The 22,704-nt window shown below is 40.4% G+C and overlaps 1 protein-coding gene across 3 annotated transcripts in view; it reads left to right on the top strand.

Moving 5' to 3' along the window:
* Positions 1–15,077, top strand: part of mapk8ip1b (mitogen-activated protein kinase 8 interacting protein 1b) — a 52,322-nt gene extending 37,245 nt beyond the window's left edge. For all 3 annotated transcript variants that reach the window (XM_067426690.1, XM_067426774.1, XM_067426609.1), the window contains 7 exons: positions 3,197–3,272; positions 3,665–3,840; positions 6,046–6,149; positions 7,615–7,722; positions 13,432–13,502; positions 14,101–14,199; positions 14,291–15,077. In XM_067426690.1, coding sequence (XP_067282791.1) covers positions 3,197–3,272; positions 3,665–3,840; positions 6,046–6,149; positions 7,615–7,722; positions 13,432–13,502; positions 14,101–14,199; positions 14,291–14,363 — 707 coding nt within the window. In that variant the 3' untranslated portion in view covers positions 14,364–15,077. The remainder of the gene's footprint in view (positions 1–3,196; positions 3,273–3,664; positions 3,841–6,045; positions 6,150–7,614; positions 7,723–13,431; positions 13,503–14,100; positions 14,200–14,290) is intronic.
* The last annotated feature ends 7,627 nt before the right edge of the window (positions 15,078–22,704 follow it).

The raw sequence follows: 22,704 nt of genomic DNA, 5'->3' as shown, positions 1-22,704 counted from the left end.
CACGAGAATGAACCTCATTGGTTCTTGAGGAAGCTCAAACGTGATGCGTAACACGAGAATGAACCTCATTGGTTCTTGAGGAAGCTCAAACGTGATGCGTAACACGAGAATGAACCTCATTGGTTCTTGAGGAAGCTCAAACGTGATGCGTAACACAAGAATGAACCTCATTGGTTCTTGAGGAAGCTCAAACGTGATGCCTAACACGAGAATGAACCTCATTGGTTCTTGGCTGAAGCTCAAACGTGATGCGTAACACGAGAATGAACCTCATTGGTTCTTGAGGAAGCTCAAACGTGATGCGTAACACGAGAATGAACCTCATTGGTTCTTGAGGAAGCTCAAACGTGATGCGTAACACGAGAATGAACCTCATTGGTTCTTGAGGAAGCTCAAACGTGATGCGTAACACGAGAATTAACCTCATTGGTTCTTGAGGAAGCTCAAACGTGATGCGTAACACAAGAATGAACCTCATTGGTTCTTGAGGAAGCTCAAACGTGATGCGTAACACGAGAATGAACCTCATTGGTTCTTGGCTGAAGCTCAAACGTGCTGCGTAACACGAGAATGAACCTCATTGGTTCTTGAGGAAGCTCAAACGTGATGCGTAACACGAGAATGAACCTCATTGGTTCTTGGCTGAAGCTCAAACGTGATGCGTAACACAAGAATGAACCTCATTGGTTCTTGAGGAAGCTCAAACGTGATGCGTAACACGAGAATGAACCTCATTGGTTCTTGAGGAAGCTCAAACGTGATGCGTAACACGAGAATGAACCTCATTGTTTCTTGAGGAAGCTCAAACGTGATGCGTAACACAAGAATGAACCTCATTGGTTCTTGAGGAAGCTCAAACGTGATGCGTAACACGAGAATGAACCTCATTGGTTCTTGGCTGAAGCTCAAACGTGATGCGTAACACGAGAATGAACCTCATTGGTTCTTGAGGAAGCTCAAACGTGATGGGTAACACAAGAATGAACCTCATTGGTTCTTGCTGAATCTCAAACGTGCTGCGTAACACGAGAATGAACCTCATTGGTTCTTGAGGAAGCTCAAACGTGCTGCGTAACACGAGAATGAACCTCATTGGTTCTTGAGGAAGCTCAAACGTGATGGGTAACACAAGAATGGACCTCATTGGTTCTTGAGGAAGCTCAAACGTGATGCGTAACACGAGAATGAACCTCATTGGATCTTGAGGAAGCTCAAACGTGATGCGTAACACGAGAATGAACCTCATTGGTTCTTGAGGAAGCTCAAACGTGATGCGTAACACAAGAATGAACCTCATTGGTTCTTGAGGAAGCTCAAACGTGATGCGTAACACGAGAATGAACCTCATTGGTTCTTGGCTGAAGCTCAAACGTGATGCGTAACACGAGAATGAACCTCATTGGTTCTTGAGGAAGCTCAAACGTGATGCGTAACACGAGAATGAACCTCATTGGTTCTTGGCTGAAGCTCAAACGTGATGCGTAACACGAGAATGAACCTCATTGGTTCTTGAGGAAGCTCAAACGTGATGCGTAACACGAGAATGAACCTCATTGGTTCTTGAGGAAGCTCAAACGTGATGCGTAACACGAGAATGAACCTCATTGGTTCTTGAGGAAGCTCAAACGTGATGCGTAACACAAGAATGAACCTCATTGGTTCTTGAGGAAGCTCAAACGTGATGCGTAACACGAGAATGAACCTCATTGGTTCTTGGCTGAAGCTCAAACGTGATGCGTAACACGAGAATGAACCTCATTGGTTCTTGAGGAAGCTCAAACGTGATGCGTAACACGAGAATGAACCTCATTGGTTCTTGAGGAAGCTCAAACGTGATGCGTAACACGAGAATGAACCTCATTGGTTCTTGAGGAAGCTCAAACGTGATGCGTAACACGAGAATGAACCTCATTGGTTCTTGAGGAAGCTCAAACGTGATGCGTAACACAAGAATGAACCTCATTGGTTCTTGAGGAAGCTCAAACGTGATGCGTAACACGAGAATGAACCTCATTGGTTCTTGAGGAAGCTCAAACGTGATGCGTAACACAAGAATGAACCTCATTGGTTCTTGAGGAAGCTCAAACGTGATGCGTAACACAAGAATGAACCTCATTGGTTCTTGCTGAAGCTCAAATGTGATGTGTAACACAAGAATTAACCTCATTGGTTCTTGCTGAAGCTCAAACGTGCTGCATAACACGAGAATGAACGTCATTGGTTCTTGAGGAAGCTCAAACGTACTGCGTAACATGAGAATGAACCTCATTGGTTCTTGCTGAAGCTCAAATGTGCTGCGTAACACAAGAGTGAACCTCATTGGTTCTTGCTGAAGCTCAAATGTGCTGCGTAACACAAGAATGAACCTCATTGGTTCTTGAGGAAGCTCAAACGTGATGCGTAACACGAGAATGAACCTCATTGGTTCTTGCTGAAGCTCAAACGTGATGCGTAACACGAGAATGAACCTCATTGGTTCTTGCTGAAGCTCAAACGTGATGCGTAACACAAGAATGAACCTCATTGGTTCTTGCTGAAGCTCAAATGTGCTGCGTAACACGAGAATGAACCTCATTGGTTCTTGCTGAAGCTCAAACGTGATGCGTAACACAAGAATGAACCTCATTGGTTCTCGAGGAAGCTCAAACGTGATGCGTAACACAAGAATGAACCTCATTGGTTCTTGAGGAAGCTCAAACGTGATGCGTAACACAAGAATGAACCTCATTGGTTCTTGAGGAAGCTCAAACGTGATGCGTAACACAAGAATGAACCTCATTGGTTCTCCCAAGTCAAGCAACCATGCTTAAGCTTCTGTTTCCCGTAACTAATGTTAAATGCAACTGTTCATGAAAGTTTGTGAATTGCGCTTAATTCAGTTTTACGATCTTTTTGATTCAAGTCTCTTCACAAAATATATTTATTTAGTAACTATATATATAAACATTATGCCTATATTATATTATTTTAAAGTGTTACATTCTATGAAGATCACATAACTACAGTGTTTTTTATTCACATCTTTTGGTGTAGCAGCTTAATTTAGAAGTTGGATTAATTCTTCAATTAGTAAGGGCTGATCATAATGCAAAGCTGGTGTTTAAGAATAGACAGTATGACCATAAGAATATACAGTACTGATTTTGTGAAAGGGTTTGTATCATAGGCTGAAACATTTTTTTGCTGATGTCTTTAGGTACAGAATCGTTTGGCTTGATTTCCTGCATAATTAACGGAGAGGAAAGGGAGCAGACACACAGAGCCGTCTACAGGTGAAACACATCGGCACGCCACTATCAATGAGCATTGCACATGTGTACATTTTAAATGCATTTGTATGATTTTCAAAAGATAATACTTTAAAAAAAAATATATATATATTTCTAAATATGTAAATGGTGAAATTTATTTAATAATGCGTCTTTACAACCCAAATATATAATTGATTGGTGGGGCCATGCAGATTGGATGATATGAACAAACAAATATCTAAAAATAAAATATATATTTATTGATATTTTATTTTTGCACTAAACTAAGTTTAAATATGCAAACAAGTTTAGTATCTAATTCATTATATCAGTAGTAATTCAATAGGACACAAACAAGATGCACATCTCACATTTGAGAAAGATTCCTCACCTCACGGATGTGTTTTTGCCAGATTCGTCCCTCGTCACGACGATGAGCTGGAGCTGGAGGTCAATGACCCTCTGCTGGTGGAGGTGCAGGATGAGGATTATTGGTATGAGGGATACAACATGAGAACAGGAGCACAGGGGATCTTCCCTGCCTATTACGCCACTGAGGTCTTTAAGGAGCAAGAGCTTACTTTAAATGGTAAGAGTTGGAGATTAAGATGACCTGATTCCATTCCCCATCTATGAAACGATTTCACTTCATAAAAGGGCTGAAGTTAAGAGTACAATATCAGTCAAAAGTTTGGAGTAATCAAGTTTTTTTTTTGTTAAAGTTTTTGAATGAAGTCTCTTCTGCTCACCAAGGCTGCTTATGATTTTGATCAAAAATACAGAAAAATTGTAATACTGTGAAATATGATATACTAGTTTAAAGGGGGGGGGGGGGGGTGAAACTCTCAGTTTCAGTCAATCTCATGTCAATCTTGAGTACCTATAGAGTAGTATTGCATCCTTCATATCTCCAAAAAGTCTTTAGTTTTATTATATTTTTTAAAAGAAATTTAGGCTGTACCGAGTCTTTCCGGAAAAAAACGAGCGGCTGGAGGCGTATCGTGTTGGCGGAGCTAAAGAATGACGAGTGCGCACAAAGCGGTGACGTCCTCAAGCGTGGAGAAGAAAACGCTACCCTAAATCAGATTCAACTAATACAGATATGATCCAGAATCAGATCCGGAGGCTGAAATAAATTGAACAGGAGAAACAGCAACAGCAGGACGTCCGTCTCTGTGGTGTGTACTGTATTTAGTGGCCTGTCAACATTTGTGTGTGTTTACTCGCAGTTTATGAGGACATGATTCGGTTTATGGACTATTGTACACGACTAAACCTTAGCAGTAGCAAGCAAAACGGTTTTGCACGTGAGACTAGTGTAACGTTATACATAGAACAACAATGGAGTAACCGTTAGCGCATTTGAATGAAGCACGCTTTGTGAGAACGCTAGGTTTAAGTTTGGGTCGTTTTACAATAAACAAACTGACACCTATAGTGGTCAGCTAAACAAATGTATTTAAACACACACCATAGATCGCATGCTCCATTGATAAATTATCTAACGTTATACACGATCGTGTTGTTTACTGATGTTTACTTACGAGACGATAGCTAATAACATAGACAGTTGAAGCAGTTTTACTCACCGCCTGCTTCCAAAGCAGGACCGAACCTTTATCGCCGGGGCCGCTCCATCAAAAACACACTTCTTTGGTAACTGTTGATTTGGTGATGTCCTGTGACAGCAGTGACCGTGGAGATCCACTTTTGCAACACGATTGAAGCGTGATGTTGTGACACTTCCCATCATTTCTGCGTTCAAATCGGTTCAAATGCAGCGCTGCCTTCCCGGAATGCTGTGCTGAAGCGTTGAAGTCGCTCAACGTCACCCATAGAAATAAAGTGAAGCGCGGTGTGACAGAAGTGTTGCACGGACGACTGGATCTGCACCTGAGAGCAGTGTTTATGGGCGGTGTGCATCTAGTCACGCGCGCGCGCGCACCCTACCGGGAGAAGAGCCCGTACGGCCCATACAAGGACCTTCCGCTCTGTCGACGTCAAGCGGACCCATACTCGAAAAAAACTCTCCGAAACCGGAAGGAGTATTTTTGACACAGAAATACTCCATCAAACGTCCAACATTAGTTTTTGAAATTTTGTCTATGTTTAGGATGGGAATCCAAGTCTTTAACAGTGTAAAAAGCTCAGTATGCATGAAACAGCATTTCACCCCCCCTTTAAAAGAACTGTTACTTTTAACACATTTCAGTTTCCAGTTTTCAGCATCATTACTCCAGTTTTCAGTGTCTTATGATGCTTCAGAAATCACTGTAATATGCTGATTTACTGCCTAGTTATTAATAATGGTTCCTATAATTATCATCATCATCATCATCATCATCATCATCATCATCAATTTTGAAAGTTAAAAAACCTGCTTCATATTATTGTGGAAACTGGGATCATTTTCTCAGGATTCTTTGATGAATAGAAAGTTCAATAATCTTTTGTAACATCAGCATGTTACAATGGTTTCTAAAGGATCATGCGACACTGAAGACTGGAGTAATGATGTTGAAAATTCAGCTTTACATCACAGGAATGAATGACATTTGAAAAGATGTAAAAATAGAAAACAGTTATTTTAAATTGTAATAATATTTCACATTATTAGTGTTTTTACTGTATTCTTGGCACTTTATTGTAGCCTTGGTGAGCGGAGGAGACTACTTTTTTTTATTTTTTATTACCTTTTGACTGAGAGTGTATACAGATGACTGTTATGTGGTTTAATTATTTAACAATACCGACTAATTCTATAGTCTTTAAATATCTTTCTTGTTCCCATTAGCAAAGAGTAACGAATGGATGGAGAAATATACAATGAAATTTCTTGGCTCAGTTCAAGTTATGAATCATAAAGGCAATGATGTTCTTTGTGCAGCTATGCAAAAGGTTTGTATAAGATTTACATTCAATTTCACTCATTAAATGTTTTAAATATAGGGGGGAAATGGATTTCTTGAAGTAATGATGTTTTATGCAAAACTTGTAACTCTTGCAAACTTTATTTAAAACATTGAGTAGCCTATGTGAAAACAAATGTAGTGATGGAATTAGGCTGATATGGTAAAACATCCCCTAAGGGCACGTTTACATGACAATGATGTACTAATAACGAAAAAGTTTTTTCGGTACAAACGATAACATTGTCAACTTTGTAAAGAAACTACGTGCCTGAAATTGTAATACGGGTGCGCAGGACGTCACAGTTTTCAAAAATTCACAAATTCTTTACCTAGAGATGATAACAGAATCATTTTCAAAAACTTGCACTGAAACCCGTTTTCAAAAGCTTGCCTTTTCATGCCCGCAGTTAAAATGTTGTTTTTAGTTGAAAATGGTGTTGTGTAAATGGCACCTAAATTATGGTGTTTAAAGCTTCTTAATTAGGGCCGTTTACACAACACCGTTTTCACCTTTTTATTCATTATGGCTATTCATTTACACTACACTGGTGTTTTGGGAGCCTGGAAATGCAAACTTTGAAAAAGGGTTTCAACCATAGACAGTAAAAGAAATGGACAGAGCGTTCCCATTGACGTCTACGGCGAAAAAATGAAGTCAACCTAGGGGCACTCACTTCCTGATGGCTGAGCGAACTGCGCAGGCTCAGACTGAGCTTGAGGACGTAGATGTGACGTGAGCCTCCTGTCTGACAGCTGTGAGTCTTCTAGTAGATGTGGAAAGTGAAAGCTGAATCACGTTGTTTAAATATTTTCTCCCGTTGCTTTTGGCTCACTATGGGCTTCTCCCCATTCTTCCCCTTGACTTTATCAGACTTTATGTCTCCACGTCCCCCCGACTGCCTCATAGACAGTAAAAGATTGCCTGCGAGCGTCTCCTCCTGTCTATACGGTAATTTCTCAACTGTGCGACAGGGTCGCGTTGGTTATGACGCAATCGTTAGCCTATTTTTACAAAAACAGCTTCTGCGGGGCGATAGTCTAAGATAGAAGGTAATGGAGCCTTTTATACATTGTCGTGTTTCTTTAGAAATAAACAATGGACAAATGGAGTCTTTAAACGCCTCAGATGTAAAGTTATTCACTGTCAAAGTGACTCAAAAATGAATGGGAGTCAATGGGATGCTAACAGCAGGTGATGGCTTGGTTAGCAATGGCAGCCCCTAGGGGTGGAACGCTTTCCGAGCGCTAGATTACCCCCTTGGTTTCAACATGCACGGTTTTGAAAACGATACCGCTATTGTCTCCGTGTTTTCAAACTACAAAAAACGTAAATTGTGAAAACGGGCTGTAGGCGTGTAGTGGTCTTTCCTAGGTTTGCTTACGTTTCTGTTAGTTCATTGTTGTGTAAATATGCCCTTAGACTGATAATGCTTCTTCATGATTAATTCCAGATTGCAATGAACAGGAGACTGACTGTACATTACAATCCTCCGTCATCCTGCATCCTGGAGATAAACGTGAAGGGACTCAAACTCACAGTGCAGGATGATTTCGACATGGTAAAACCACAAGCAAGAACATCTGTTTTCTGATTGCACACTTTACATTCTGCTTTTTACATTTCAAGACTTTCCAAGAAAGTGAGTAATGAAGAATTATACTATTTATTTTTTTAGTTAAAGGTGCAGTGTGTAGCATTTATGAGGCTCTATTAACAGAAATGCAATATAATATACGTTTTCAGTGGTGTATAAAGACCTTACATAATGAATCGTTATGTTTTTATTACCTTAGAATAAGCCATTTCAATCTACATACACCACAAGTCCCCTTATAGAAAAATCGCAGTTTTTGTGGCGTCATGTTTCTACAGTAGCCCTAAACGGACAAACTGCTCTACAGAGTACTAGTCACGCTCTATTGTAGCCTGACAAGCTAGACCCACATCAAGATGTTTGGTCTGGAAACTCACCATAGACAGGGCTCAATCCGAGGGGCGGGATAAACGGTTGTCTTTCAAACTCCCTCTGCACGCGATAGGATAGCGCTACACCAACCAGAGCAACGAAGGTGAAGCAGAGCTCGCTGACTGATTAAACATTCGCCGTATCCGGTCGGCTAAACTCCGAACACATCTTCCCTTTTTAAGAATGACTTCAGTGCCGTTCTTTGTTCTTTTCTCAGAGAAAAGCTTAACTCCAAGTCTTCCAGAGTCACGGTCAGAGCTGATTCGAAAGACCGCCGCCGTTCGCCAGTTTCTGTGTTTACTAGAAGCACGCAAACGCAACTCGGCCGTCGTCATTATGGCCCCGCCCGCCGACTCTATACATGATGTGATTGGGCCGTCCAGATTTTGAGGAACACAGCTCAGAATGGTATTGAGAGTTCCTAGACGACACTTGCAGGCAAATTAAATTTGCTGCCACTAGGGTGCGTCTAGATTTCTAGGCTAGCTCTATTGTCTCCGACGAAGACATTTTTGTCCTGTGTCGCACACCGTAGCTTCTCTATGTGCTTTGAAAAGGGAGCAGTGACCGGTTGCAATTCGCAACCTCAACACCAGATGCCGCTAGAACTTACACAGAAAATATATATCCAGTAATTATAAATAACTAGAAAAGACATGGAAATACACTGGTAAAAATGCGTGGGACTAGCAAGACTTTGTCATAATCAGATTCCAGTCAGAACATGAGTCTGATACTGCTCCATTGGCCTGTGTGAATATGGGGCGTTTCAAATTGCACTCAGTTGGATAGACCTACAACCAATCAGGTGACGAGCGATGCATAGTTGTCAACAAAATGCAACTGCACACACACACACACACTGGAAGAAGTAGAAGAGAAAGATGAGTGCAAACCACTAATCTATATAGAGATCAGTGGTGTAAACAATATTTGCCGGTGTTGTAAAATGAATTTAAGGATACATTGAGTACTTACCAACACGATCATAGAAATAATACTATTAAAAATAGTAAAGGTGAATGAATATACGAACAAGTCATGGGCGTCTGAACCATTGTGTGTGGGTGGGACAAGACCCACCCACTTTTTAAGACCAATGATATTGGACCCCCTCACTTTTGTCTCTAATTCAGCCAGTAGTATATTCCTGCACAACCGGAGGCTGCAGTTTCAGGACCCCAGTTTCAGGACCCCAATTCTAGGACCCTCGTTTTTTGTGACAGCGCCACCTACAGAACTGGATGATATAGCGGTGTGCTGCAGTTTCAGGACCTCAGTTCTACGACCCAGGTGGTTTAGTTAGTAGCCTACATAGTATCAAGATATTTAATCTCAGGAGTATATTTTATGTGATTTTTTAAATTCAAAATGCATCAGAGGTTAATTACAAAGTGTGTAATACCTGCTTTGATGCACAATTTTAAATTTAAACAAATTAATTAACACAAAATATAAATAAAAAATGTATATCAATCTTTAAAAAAAAGTTGAGTACCTTAAATCTTAATTTCTTGAATTATACTCTGTATTGATTAACCTCCTTAAGTTTAACTAATTAGTTCATTATCAGGGAAAATAAAGATGGAATCAGTATATGCAGTCACTAAATTACAGTCAGATATTTTAAAGTTTGTAGAGAGGCAAGGCAAGACTCAAGAATGATTGAAGAATATATATTTGTCATTTTTGCAATAACAACAGCACCAAAAAGACCCCTTTTTCATCAGTTGCTGCACAGACAGAATGATATATATATATATATATATATATATATATATATATATATATATATATATATATATATATATATATATATATATATGAGTTAAGTTAACACTTTTGCACTGCACTGTTGGAGTTGTAGAGAGAGAAAGCCAAACAGAATATTAATGTTACTCATGTCTAATTCCAAACTCCAAATGTGTAAGTATATAAGAGCTATATCCACCAATTGAGACCATGGTGCTATACAGTTGAAGCTGCATACAATGTGAGGCAACTCACAACTGTAAACATTTCCTATACATTTTACTAAGCTGGATGATGACTGACAGTCCTTATACTAATCTGGTGAACATGGTAATTTTGATAAATGAGCCAAGGCACAAAATGAACTGTAGATAAAATTAATAAAAAACTGCACAAGTTATAAAAACCAGCAAGTGTTACAGAGATGAATATACAAATATATATTGTTATAACCATCCTATTTTGAAGCGCTCCATCAGAAGAAGACACCACCAGTTTCTAATGAAAGGCATGTCCATCTGAAAGATGTGTGACATTGACAGATACTATATTAGCATATGCTTGGCAAAACAAAAACAACAAAAAAACACTGATGAGACTTTATCCCGCAGTCATTTCTACAGTGATGGCGTGGCAATCCCTAAAAGCAAAAAAAAAAAAAAGGTAACACGTCAAAAGCCATTGCCATCTCGGTTACATTATGAAATTTACATGATATGCAGAATGGAATATAATAATATTTATTTGGAGAGGCTAAATATGCATTTATTAATTACTGCAATGTTATGCCCAGTCTTTTCAGTCTAGCTCCAAGGATAACAAAAAAACATTTGTGCAAGATTCATACAGAAAAATTATTTAAAAAAAATTAAAGGATTAATTTTCAACTTTTTAATCCTTCACAGATATCAGTACAGGCTATAAGAACGTAGCCAAAGTATAAATGGCTGAACTTGTCAAACATTATGCATCATTTAGACAGACTAATATTGTAGTGCAACCAGGCAGTCAGCGCAGTTATATTTTATTCTTAACTATGGTAAAACAATGAGTATTCAGCAAGTCTGCCCTCTAATACAGTAAGCTACAGGTAATCGTACACACCCTTAGCAACATGCTTTTGTCATCTTTTTAAGTTTAATTAATGTGCTGGCAGCTGGCTAGATGCATTATAGTCATTAAAAATCAAAAAGGATTTAATAAATCTCAGCCACACCACGATCAAGAACATCCTAGCCTAATTAATAAAACTAGCACACAAATTCTTAATTCGTGTGAATTAATTCTTAATTCATAGCAGTTCACTTACGTACATTTTGTTTCATGTAAAAGTTATAAAATAAAATTTGATTGAATATCAGTACTCACAGTCTGATCGGTGTCCATAGTCCATCTTAAATTAGTGTTTTGGTGATTAAATTCGGTAGGTGGTGCTGTCACAAAAAACTAGGGTCCTAGAACTGCGGTCTTAGAACTGGGGTCCTGAAACTGCAGCCTCCGGTTGTGCAGGAATACCCTTCTCAATTCAGCACGTCTGCTTTATCCCTTAACTGAGAAACTTATTATTAAACACATGTTAAACGCTTTATTTCCCCTTTTCTAATATTATCTATTTTTTTATTGAAAATAAATACCTGTCCGATCTGATATGTGATGGGGAAAGCGAGTAGAGTGAGTGTGGCAAAAGGTGGATTCGAACATATGCTCGCGATTTGCGTCAAAACTTGATACCATGCGTCTTACCCCTACTCTATAACTCCAGTAAATAATTCAGTGATTTCTGTAATTATGTCTGTCCCAATCAATCGTTTAGTAAACGGCACTTTTTCTGTCTGGACACGGAGCATAAGAAACATGCAACTTGTTCATTATCATTATCTGTGAAACTGTTGATTTCTATGGCAGTTAAATGAATATAGCCTTTTTATTAGACTATTGGTATTGACTGGTTTGAGGTCTTTTTTGGTATAGGAAAGGGATATGGCCTAAAACGCACCATAATGCAGCCCTACTGACCCACCCAATTTTTATTTGCTTCCGACGCCCATGGAACAAGTTGTCCATTTAGGATTAACTAATTCAACCCAAGCGCTCTTTGGTGATGTGAACGATTTCGTTACGTTATCTGTCAATCTTGTATAAAGCCCACCTGACAATTTGCTTGGTCCAAACAGCTCTGGTTCGAGCAACGGATCAAGTCCAGACCGAACATGTTGTGGGCGGGGCTAATTTAGCTGGCATCCAGGCTAGCATGGAACCATATAAAGAACTATAGGTGCAGGGTTGCCAACTCTCACGCATCTGGCGTGATTCTCACGCTTTTAGGCTCTGTCTCACGCTCTCACTCCGCCCAACTCAATCTCACGCCAAATTGCCAAACCTGCTTTTGATATTAAACAAAGCTATAAGCTTTAATTTTTTTAAATGTGTTTTAATGAAATTCAAACAATAAATAGCGTTTTGGCGCTAATGTGGCATAATGTTAAAGCCAGAGGCGTTGAAAAGCGGAGTTGCATGCTCTCGTCTCCCTGCGGTGCGCGCTGGTCACGTGGCCCATGAGCGCTCAATACTTCTAGCGCTCTGCCAATGCATTAAAATGGCTTAAGCGGATACACAACAGTTTCACCATATAGATGTTTGCTGCAAGTTTTGGTAAACAGTACAGCATAGTGTTAGTGTTTATTGATTATTAAGTCAGCCATATTTACAGGATCGTTTTTTTATGGAGAGTGAATAACATTAATGTTATTCTTGTATTTAGCCCTCAGGTATTCCTTACTAATAGGCATAGACTGTAAAAAAATACACTTATAGGTCACACTCATACTCATTAAATGATATTTATTGAATATTTTGAGGAGATCTTTTGGTACTAAATACTATTTGTGCAACAATTATTGTCAATAAATGACCACTTAAAATATTTTTCTTCTAATATTTGTATTTCTTCTAAAATTTATATAACAATTAGTGTAGTAATTAATATTAAAATAGAGAATTCCAATTCAAAGAGGCAAATTAGAGTCATTTTGTGGCTAAAAAATATTAATGTTTATTTGTAATGCCATTAGGTGCCTTATGGCTCTTTAATAAATATACATGTATCTAATCTAGTTGCTCAAAAATATATTGCAGCCTTTGCATTCTAATAAATATTTAGATATGATGATCAAACACTAGATTTCTTTAAATGTGAAATTTCAAAACTTAAATAACTTGCATCCTAATCTTTTTAATGAATAATGATACTTATATAAGCAGTCACAAGTGAATATTAAGGAATGGCACATATAATTTGACCCAAGAAATCTTTAAACTAGTGCCAAAACAAACATATTATTATGTACAGTATATATACTAGATATAAACTGATACTGAATCAAGATCAAAAGCATTACCCCCCCCCCCCCCCCCACCCTGCCCCCCAAAAATCTCACTCCAACCTGAACTTAAAAGTTGGCAACCCTGTAGGTGTTTCAGCGTGTGTGTAGGGTTATAAGTTTGTTTGTAGACATGCAATATAATGGTTTTATAAATGTGTTTCCACAGAGTAGCCAATATAGCCACTTTTTCCATTTGAAAAATGTTTCATTCTGTGGCTATCATCCCAGGAACAAGAAGTAAGTAAATTATTTTATCCCTTTTCACTGACAAAGATGATGGTTTTCTTATTATTATGTCATTTACTACAATACCGTTCAAACATTTGGGGTAGCACGTTATTTTTTTTCTTTGAAAGAAAATAATACTTTTATTCAAGATAAAAAGCATTAAATTGATTTTTAAAAAACTGTAAAAACATTTATAATGCCAGAACATATTTTAATTTCAAATAAATGCTGTTCTTTGAACTTTTTATTCATCAAAGAATCCTGTTTAAAATATATCAAAGTTTCAATGAAGCAGCAAAACTGTTTTCAGAATGTTTTCTCGAGCAGTAAAATAGCATATTAGAATGATTTTCTGAAAAATTACGAATAATGATGCTGAAAATTCAGCTTTACATCACAGGAATAAATTACATTAAATATATTTAAATAGAAAACAGTTATTTTAAATTGTAAATATATTTTACTGTATTTTTGATCAAATAAGTGCAGCCTTGGTGAGCTTAAAGGACTTGATTAAAAAACGTACCGACCTCAAACCTTTGACCAGTTGCTCTGTGCGTTTTATTTACCAGTCAGAATGTTATCATATGGTTTGAAATCTCCTCAGGTATTTTGGCTTTATTACAAAACATCCCGCTGATGAGAGATTCGCCTGTCACGTCTTTGTGTCTGAGAACTCCACTAAACCCCTGGCAGAGTCTGTGAGGTCAGTTTTATTTTCCTTTAATGTAATGTATTTCCTGCTTCTACTGCTGGATTTGTTTAATAGTCATAGTATATTCTGTCTTCATCCACAGGAAAGCATTTCACTTGTACTATAAAGAGTTTGTGGAGGTCTCATGTCCAACAGAAGACATTTACTTGGAATAATCTCTGATTACAACGAGCTGCACAGTGATGTATTTAACAGCTATGCTAAATAAATATATGAGAAATAATAATGTGTATATAATCAAAGACTAATATATATGACAAAAAGGACCAAACAAGATGAAGAGACTTTGTGTTGGAATTCGTCAGACTGACGCACAAGAGAAGAACCGAATGAAAAATTGTACATACAGTATAAAAGGCTGAAATTATTTTCCAGGATATTGAGGATTTTGGATGCTTTGGATGAGTGTTCCCCAGCTAACAGGGAACGTTCTCAGAACTTTGGCTAACGTTCTGGCAAGGTTCTCTCAAAGTTATGAACAAACGTTTATTTCAGTAACATTAATAGAATGTTCTTTCAAAGTTATCTGGTCTTTAAAATTGTTCTCAAAATGGCAACATAAAAACAATCAGCGTTACATTATTCATGAAACTATTTAAGTTAAAAGTTTGTCTAACATTTTATTTTAAAGCTGCAGTCTGTAACTTTTTGCGCTCTAGCTTTTAATAAACAGAACCGCATGTGTCTTGCAAAAGAGCATTGCAGCCGGAGCTACTTCTCTCTGTTTATATCTATTGCGAGTCACGCAGGGACTGTGCTCCTCCGCAGCAGTTCCTAAAATAGTCCCAATATATAATGATTAAGGGTAAGACAAAAACATGGTTTGGAAAATGTATTCATGTTGCACACTCTCATTATATATATATATATATATATATATATATATATATATATATATATATATATATATATACTGTATATATATATATATACTGTATATATATATATATATATATATATATATATATATATATATATATATAAAATCTTGAACACAAAAAAGTTACGGACAGCAGCTTTAAAATACTACTGTTCAGAGTACCGTTCTCATAATATCTGCAAAATGGAATGTTCCCTTAACGTTAGCATAACGAAGACATTTTAAAACATTAAAAAAAATGCTCAGCAAACATTCAGAAATAACGTTTTCATATCTTAATGTGAACATTAGCTAAAGGTTCTCAGAACATATTTTTATTAGCTGGGTTTCATCCGTTGCTGTTCTTGCTGCTGCGCTGTGGTTCTGTGTTTGCTTCAGGCTTAATAGAGAATATTTTTTCATAGCAAAAACTACACAGACCATTCATTCAAAGTAAAACTTATTAACAAATCTGCCATTTCAGCTGTTTGTGATGTCTTGATGTCTGCTGCGTTTTACAGGTATACCAGCATAACTAATTCCTAAAATCTGCCTGTAAAGTGGTTCATAATTTCAAATGGCAAAATAGGGCTCCTTATCTATTTGTTAGTTAGTCACCAAATAAAAGAACAGTATGGCATTTTGATCATATTAACAGAAGTCATTAACAGTTTTAAAAAATGTTTTAGGAGTTTCAATATTTTTTTGTTGATCATCCACTCATAAATTCAATGAAAATGGTAAACAAAATAATAATAAAACCAGTGCCATGGATTTCCTGTTAAAGCTTGAGTGACTATGGAGGTTGTTGAAGAGATATTTTGCTTGCCTTCTGTTTGAGGTTGACACATGCCCTTTATTTGAAAGAAAGAATAAAACACAAAAAACAAAACAAGAAAACTCCTGAGGTATTTCTTATAAAAGCAAGACCTTATTACATCAATATGAAGAAATTATGTACAAATGACATGCTCATTAAAGGCTTGTTCAGCAAGACACACTTGTATATCACTGGTTTTATTTAAAGATGTCATGAACTGGCTTATTTCTTTTTTTATACTATCTGAGGTCAACTAATGACATTCATGTGGTTTTTACATTCAGAAACGTCATAACTAATAAGTAATAGGCTATTTTCTACTCTGGTTTTGAGGCTCTCTCTTGAATGCTGGGTTTAGATGGGCGTGCCGCACTGGAGACTTGGAAGTAAACGCCCACAGCTAGGATTGGATACGATGTGCATATTTAATGAGCTTCAGCTCCCCTTTCAGTTCAGTTTATAGGATGGTTTGTTTTGAAAGTGGCAACCGGAATAATTTTCTCACGGGGCTCGTAAACGTCTTTATCTAACAAACACAATTATTTATTTCTCATCCACCCGCGATTGATTGGACTATTATTTTTGTGTTACATGGCCCGCATACGGTGGCCCAGTAGTGCAGCCATACTAAATTAAACCACAACACAACGAAATCGCCACAACACTACGGAAACGTGCCACAACACAACGAAATCATCACAATACAACGGAAATGAGCCACAACACAACAGAAACGAGCCACAACACAACAGAAACGAGCCACAACACAACAGAAACGAGCCACAACACAACAGAAACGAGCCACAACACAACGGTAAAGAGCCACAACACAACAGAAACGAGCCACAACACAACAGAAACGAGCCACAACACAACAGAAACGAGCCACAACACAACAGAAACGAGCCACAACACAACGGTTAAAGAGCCACAACACAACAGAAACGAGCCACAACACAACAGAAACGAACCACAACACAACAGAAACGAGCCACAACACAACAGAAACGAGCCACAACACAACGGTAAAGAGCCACAACACAACAGAAACGAACCACAACACAACAGAAACGAGCCACAACACAACGGTAAAGAGCCACAACACAACAGAAACGAACCACAACACAACAGAAACGAACCACAACACAACAGAAACGAACCACAACACAACAGAAACGAGCCACAACACAACAGAAACGAGCCACAACACAACGGTAAAGAGCCACAACACAACAGAAACGAACCACAACACAACAGAAACGAGCCACAACACAACGGTAATGAGCCACAACACAACGGTAAAGAGCCACAACACAACGGAAACGAGCCACAACACAACGGTAAAGAGCCACAACACAACGGTAACGAGCCACAACACAACAGAAACGAGCCACAACACAACGGTAACGAGCCACAACACAACAGAAACGAGCCACAACACAACGAAATCACCACAATACAACGGAAATGAGCCACAACAGAAACGAGCCACAACACAACAGAAACGAGCCACAACAGAAACGAGCCACAACACAACAGAAACGAGCCACAACACAACAGAAACGAGCCACAACACAACGGTAAAGAGCCACAACACAACAGAAACGAGCCACAACACAACGGTAAAGAGCCACAACACAACAGAAACGAGCCACAACACAACAGAAACGAGCCACAACACAACAGAAATGAGCCACAACACAACAGAAACGAGCCACAACACAACGGTAAAGAGCCACAACACAACAGAAACGAGCCACAACACAAAGGTAAAGATCCACAACACAACAGAAACGAGCCACAACAGAAACGAGCCACAACACAACGAAATCACCACAATACAACGGAAATGAGCCACAACAGAAACGAGCCACAACACAACTGAAACGAGCCACAACAGAAATGAGACACAACACAACAGAAACGAGCCACAACACAACAGAAACAAGCCACAACACAACGGTAAAGAGCCACAACACAACAGAAACGAGCCACAACACAAAGGTAAAGAGCCACAACACAACAGAAACGAGCCACAACACAACGGTAACGACCCACAACACAACAGAAACGAGCCACAACACAACAGAAACGAGCCACAACACAACAGAAACGAGCCACAACACAAAGGTAAAGAGCCACAACACAACAGAAACGAGCCACAACACAAAGGTAAAGAGCCACAACACAAGAGAAACGAGCCACAACAGAAACGAGCCACAACACAACGAAATCACCACAATACAACGGAAATGAGCCACAACAGAAACGAGCCACAACACAACAGAAACGAGCCACAACAGAAACGAGCCACAACAGAAACGAGCCACAACACAACAGAAACGAGCCACAACACAACAGAAACAAGCCACAACACAACGGTTAAAGAGCCACAACACAAAGGTAAAGAGCCACAACACAACAGAAACGAGCCACAACACAACAGAAACAAGCCACAACACAACGGAAACGAGCCACAACACAACAGAAACGAGCCACAACACAACAGAAACGAGCCACAACACAACAGAAACGAGCCACAACACAACGGTAACGAGCCACAACACAGCGGTAACGAGCCACAACACAACGGTAACGACCCACAACACAACAGAAACGAGCCACAACACAACGGTAACGACCCACAACACAACAGAAACGAGCCACAACACAACGGTAACGAGCCACAACACAACGGTAAAGAGCCACAACACAACGGTAAAGAGCCACAACACAACAGAAACGAGCCACAACACAACAGAAACGAGCCACAACACAACGGTAAAGAGCCACAACACAACAGAAACGAGCCACAACACAACGGTAAAGAGCCACAACACAACAGAAACGAGCCACAACACAACGGTAAAGAGCCACAACACAACGGTAACGACCCACAACACAACAGAAACGAGCCACAACACAACGGTAACGAGCCACAACACAACGGTAAAGAGCCACAACACAACGGTAACGACCCACAACACAACAGAAACGAGCCACAACACAACAGAAACGAGCCACAACACAACGGTAAAGAGCCACAACACAACAGAAACGAGCCACAACACAACGGTAAAGAGCCACAACACAACAGAAACGAGCCACAACACAACGGTAAAGAGCCACAACACAACGGTAACGAGCCACAACACAACGGTAACGACCCACAACACAACAGAAACGAGCCACAACACAACGGTAACGAGCCACAACACAACGGTAAAGAGCCACAACACAACAGAAACGAGCCACAACACAACAGAAACGAGCCACAACACAACGGTAAAGAGCCACAACACAACAGAAACGAGCCACAACACAACGGTAAAGAGCCACAACACAACAGAAACGAGCCACAACACAACGGTAAAGAGCCACAACACAACAGAAACGAGCCACAACACAACGGTAAAGAGCCACAACACAACAGAAACGAGCCACAACACAACGGTAACGACCCACAACACAACAGAAACAAGCCACAACACAACGGTAACGAGCCACAACACAACAGAAACGAGCCACAACACAACGGTAAAGAGCCACAACACAACAGAAACGAGCCACAACACAACGGTAAAGAGCCACAACACAACAGAAACGAGCCACAACACAACAGAAACGAGCCACAACACAACAGAAACGAGCCACAACACAACGAAATCATCACAATACAACGGAAATGAGCCACAACACAACAGAAACGAGCCACAACACAACAGAAACGAGCCACAACACAACAGAAACGAGCCACAACACAACGGTAAAGAGCCACAACACAACAGAAACGAGCCACAACACAACGGTAACGAGCCACAACACAACAGAAACGAGCCACAACACAACGGTAACGACCCACAACACAACAGAAACGAGCCACAACACAAAGGTAAAGAGCCACAACACAAAGGTAAAGAGCCACAACACAACGGAAACGAGCCACAACACAACAGAAACGAGCCACAACACAACGGTAACGACCCACAACACAACAGAAACGAGCCACAACACAACGGTAACGAGTCACAACACAACGGTAAAGAGCCACAACACAAGGGTAACGACCCACAACACAACAGAAACGAGCCACAACACAACAGAAACGAGCCACAACACAACGGTAAAGAGCCACAACACAACAGAAACGAGCCACAACACAACGGTAAAGAGCCACAACACAACAGAAACGAGCCACAACACAACAGAAACGAGCCACAACACAACGGTAAAGAGCCACAACACAACAGAAACGAGCCACAACACAACGGTAAAGAGCCACAACACAACAGAAACGAGCCACAACACAACGGTAAAGAGCCACAACACAACGGTAACGAGCCACAACACAACGGTAACGACCCACAACACAACAGAAACGAGCCACAACACAACGGTAACGAGCCACAACACAACGGTAAAGAGCCACAACACAACGGTAACGACCCACAACACAACAGAAACGAGCCACAACACAACAGAAACGAGCCACAACACAACGGTAAAGAGCCACAACACAACAGAAACGAGCCACAACACAACGGTAAAGAGCCACAACACGACAGAAACGAGCCACAACACAACGGTAAAGAGCCACAACACAACAGAAACGAGCCACAACACAACAGAAACGAGCCACAACACAACAGAAACGAGCCACAACACAACGGTAAAGAGCCACAACACAACAGAAACGAGCCACAACACAACGGTAACGAGCCACAACACAACAGAAACGAGCCACAACACAACGGTAACGAGCCACAACACAACAGAAACGAGCCACAACACAAAGGTAAAGAGCCACAACACAAAGGTAAAGAGCCACAACACAACGGAAACGAGCCACAACACAACAGAAACGAGCCACAACACAACGGTAACGACCCACAACACAACAGAAACGAGCCACAACACAACGGTAACGAGTCACAACACAACGGTAAAGAGCCACAACACAAGGGTAACGACCCACAACACAACAGAAACGAGCCACAACACAACAGAAACGAGCCACAACACAACGGTAAAGAGCCACAACACAACAGAAACGAGCCACAACACAACGGTAAAGAGCCACAACACAACAGAAACGAGCCACAACACAACAGAAACGAGCCACAACACAACGGTAAAGAGCCACAACACAACAGAAACGAGCCACAACACAACGGTAAAGAGCCACAACACAACAGAAACGAGCCACAACACAACGGTAAAGAGCCACAACACAACGGTAACGAGCCACAACACAACGGTAACGACCCACAACACAACAGAAACGAGCCACAACACAACGGTAACGAGCCACAACACAACGGTAAAGAGCCACAACACAACGGTAACGACCCACAACACAACAGAAACGAGCCACAACACAACAGAAACGAGCCACAACACAACGGTAAAGAGCCACAACACAACAGAAACGAGCCACAACACAACGGTAAAGAGCCACAACACGACAGAAACGAGCCACAACACAACGGTAAAGAGCCACAACACAACGGTAACGACCCACAACACAACAGAAACGAGCCACAACACAACAGAAACGAGCCACAACACAACGGTAAAGAGCCACAACACAACAGAAACGAGCCACAACACAACGGTAAAGAGCCACAACACGACAGAAACGAGCCACAATACAACGGAAATGAGCCACAACACAACAGAAACGAGCCACAACACAACAGAAACGAGCCACAACACAACAGAAACGAGCCACAACACAACGGTAAAGAGCCACAACACAACAGAAACGAGCCACAACACAACGGTAACGAGCCACAACACAACAGAAACGAGCCACAACACAACGGTAACGAGCCACAACACAACAGAAACGAGCCACAACACAAAGGTAAAGAGCCACAACACAAAGGTAAAGAGCCACAACACAACGGAAACGAGCCACAACACAACAGAAACGAGCCACAACACAACGGTAACGACCCACAACACAACAGAAACGAGCCACAACACAACGGTAACGAGTCACAACACAACGGTAAAGAGCCACAACACAAGGGTAACGACCCACAACACAACAGAAACGAGCCACAACACAACAGAAACGAGCCACAACACAACGGTAAAGAGCCACAACACAACAGAAACGAGCCACAACACAACGGTAAAGAGCCACAACACAACAGAAACGAGCCACAACACAACAGAAACGAGCCACAACACAACGGTAAAGAGCCACAACACAACAGAAACGAGCCACAACACAACGGTAAAGAGCCACAACACAACAGAAACGAGCCACAACACAACGGTAAAGAGCCACAACACAACGGTAACGAGCCACAACACAACGGTAACGACCCACAACACAACAGAAACGAGCCACAACACAACGGTAACGAGCCACAACACAACGGTAAAGAGCCACAACACAACGGTAACGACCCACAACACAACAGAAACGAGCCACAACACAACAGAAACGAGCCACAACACAACGGTAAAGAGCCACAACACAACAGAAACGAGCCACAACACAACGGTAAAGAGCCACAACACGACAGAAACGAGCCACAACACAACGGTAAAGAGCCACAACACAACAGAAACGAGCCACAACACAACGGTAAAGAGCCACAACACAACAGAAACGAGCCACAACACAACGGTAACGACCCACAACACAACAGAAACAAGCCACAACACAACGGTAACGAGCCACAACACAACAGAAACGAGCCACAACACAACGGTAAAGAGCCACAACACAACAGAAACGAGCCACAACACAACGGTAAAGAGCCACAACACAACAGAAACGAGCCACAACACAACGGTAAAG

The sequence above is a fragment of the Pseudorasbora parva genome, chromosome 1, assembly GCF_024679245.1.
Source record: "Pseudorasbora parva isolate DD20220531a chromosome 1, ASM2467924v1, whole genome shotgun sequence".
Taxonomy (NCBI): Eukaryota; Metazoa; Chordata; class Actinopteri; order Cypriniformes; family Gobionidae; genus Pseudorasbora; species Pseudorasbora parva.
Note: the sequence above shows the minus strand (reverse complement) of the source record. Positions and strands in the feature narration are given on the sequence as shown.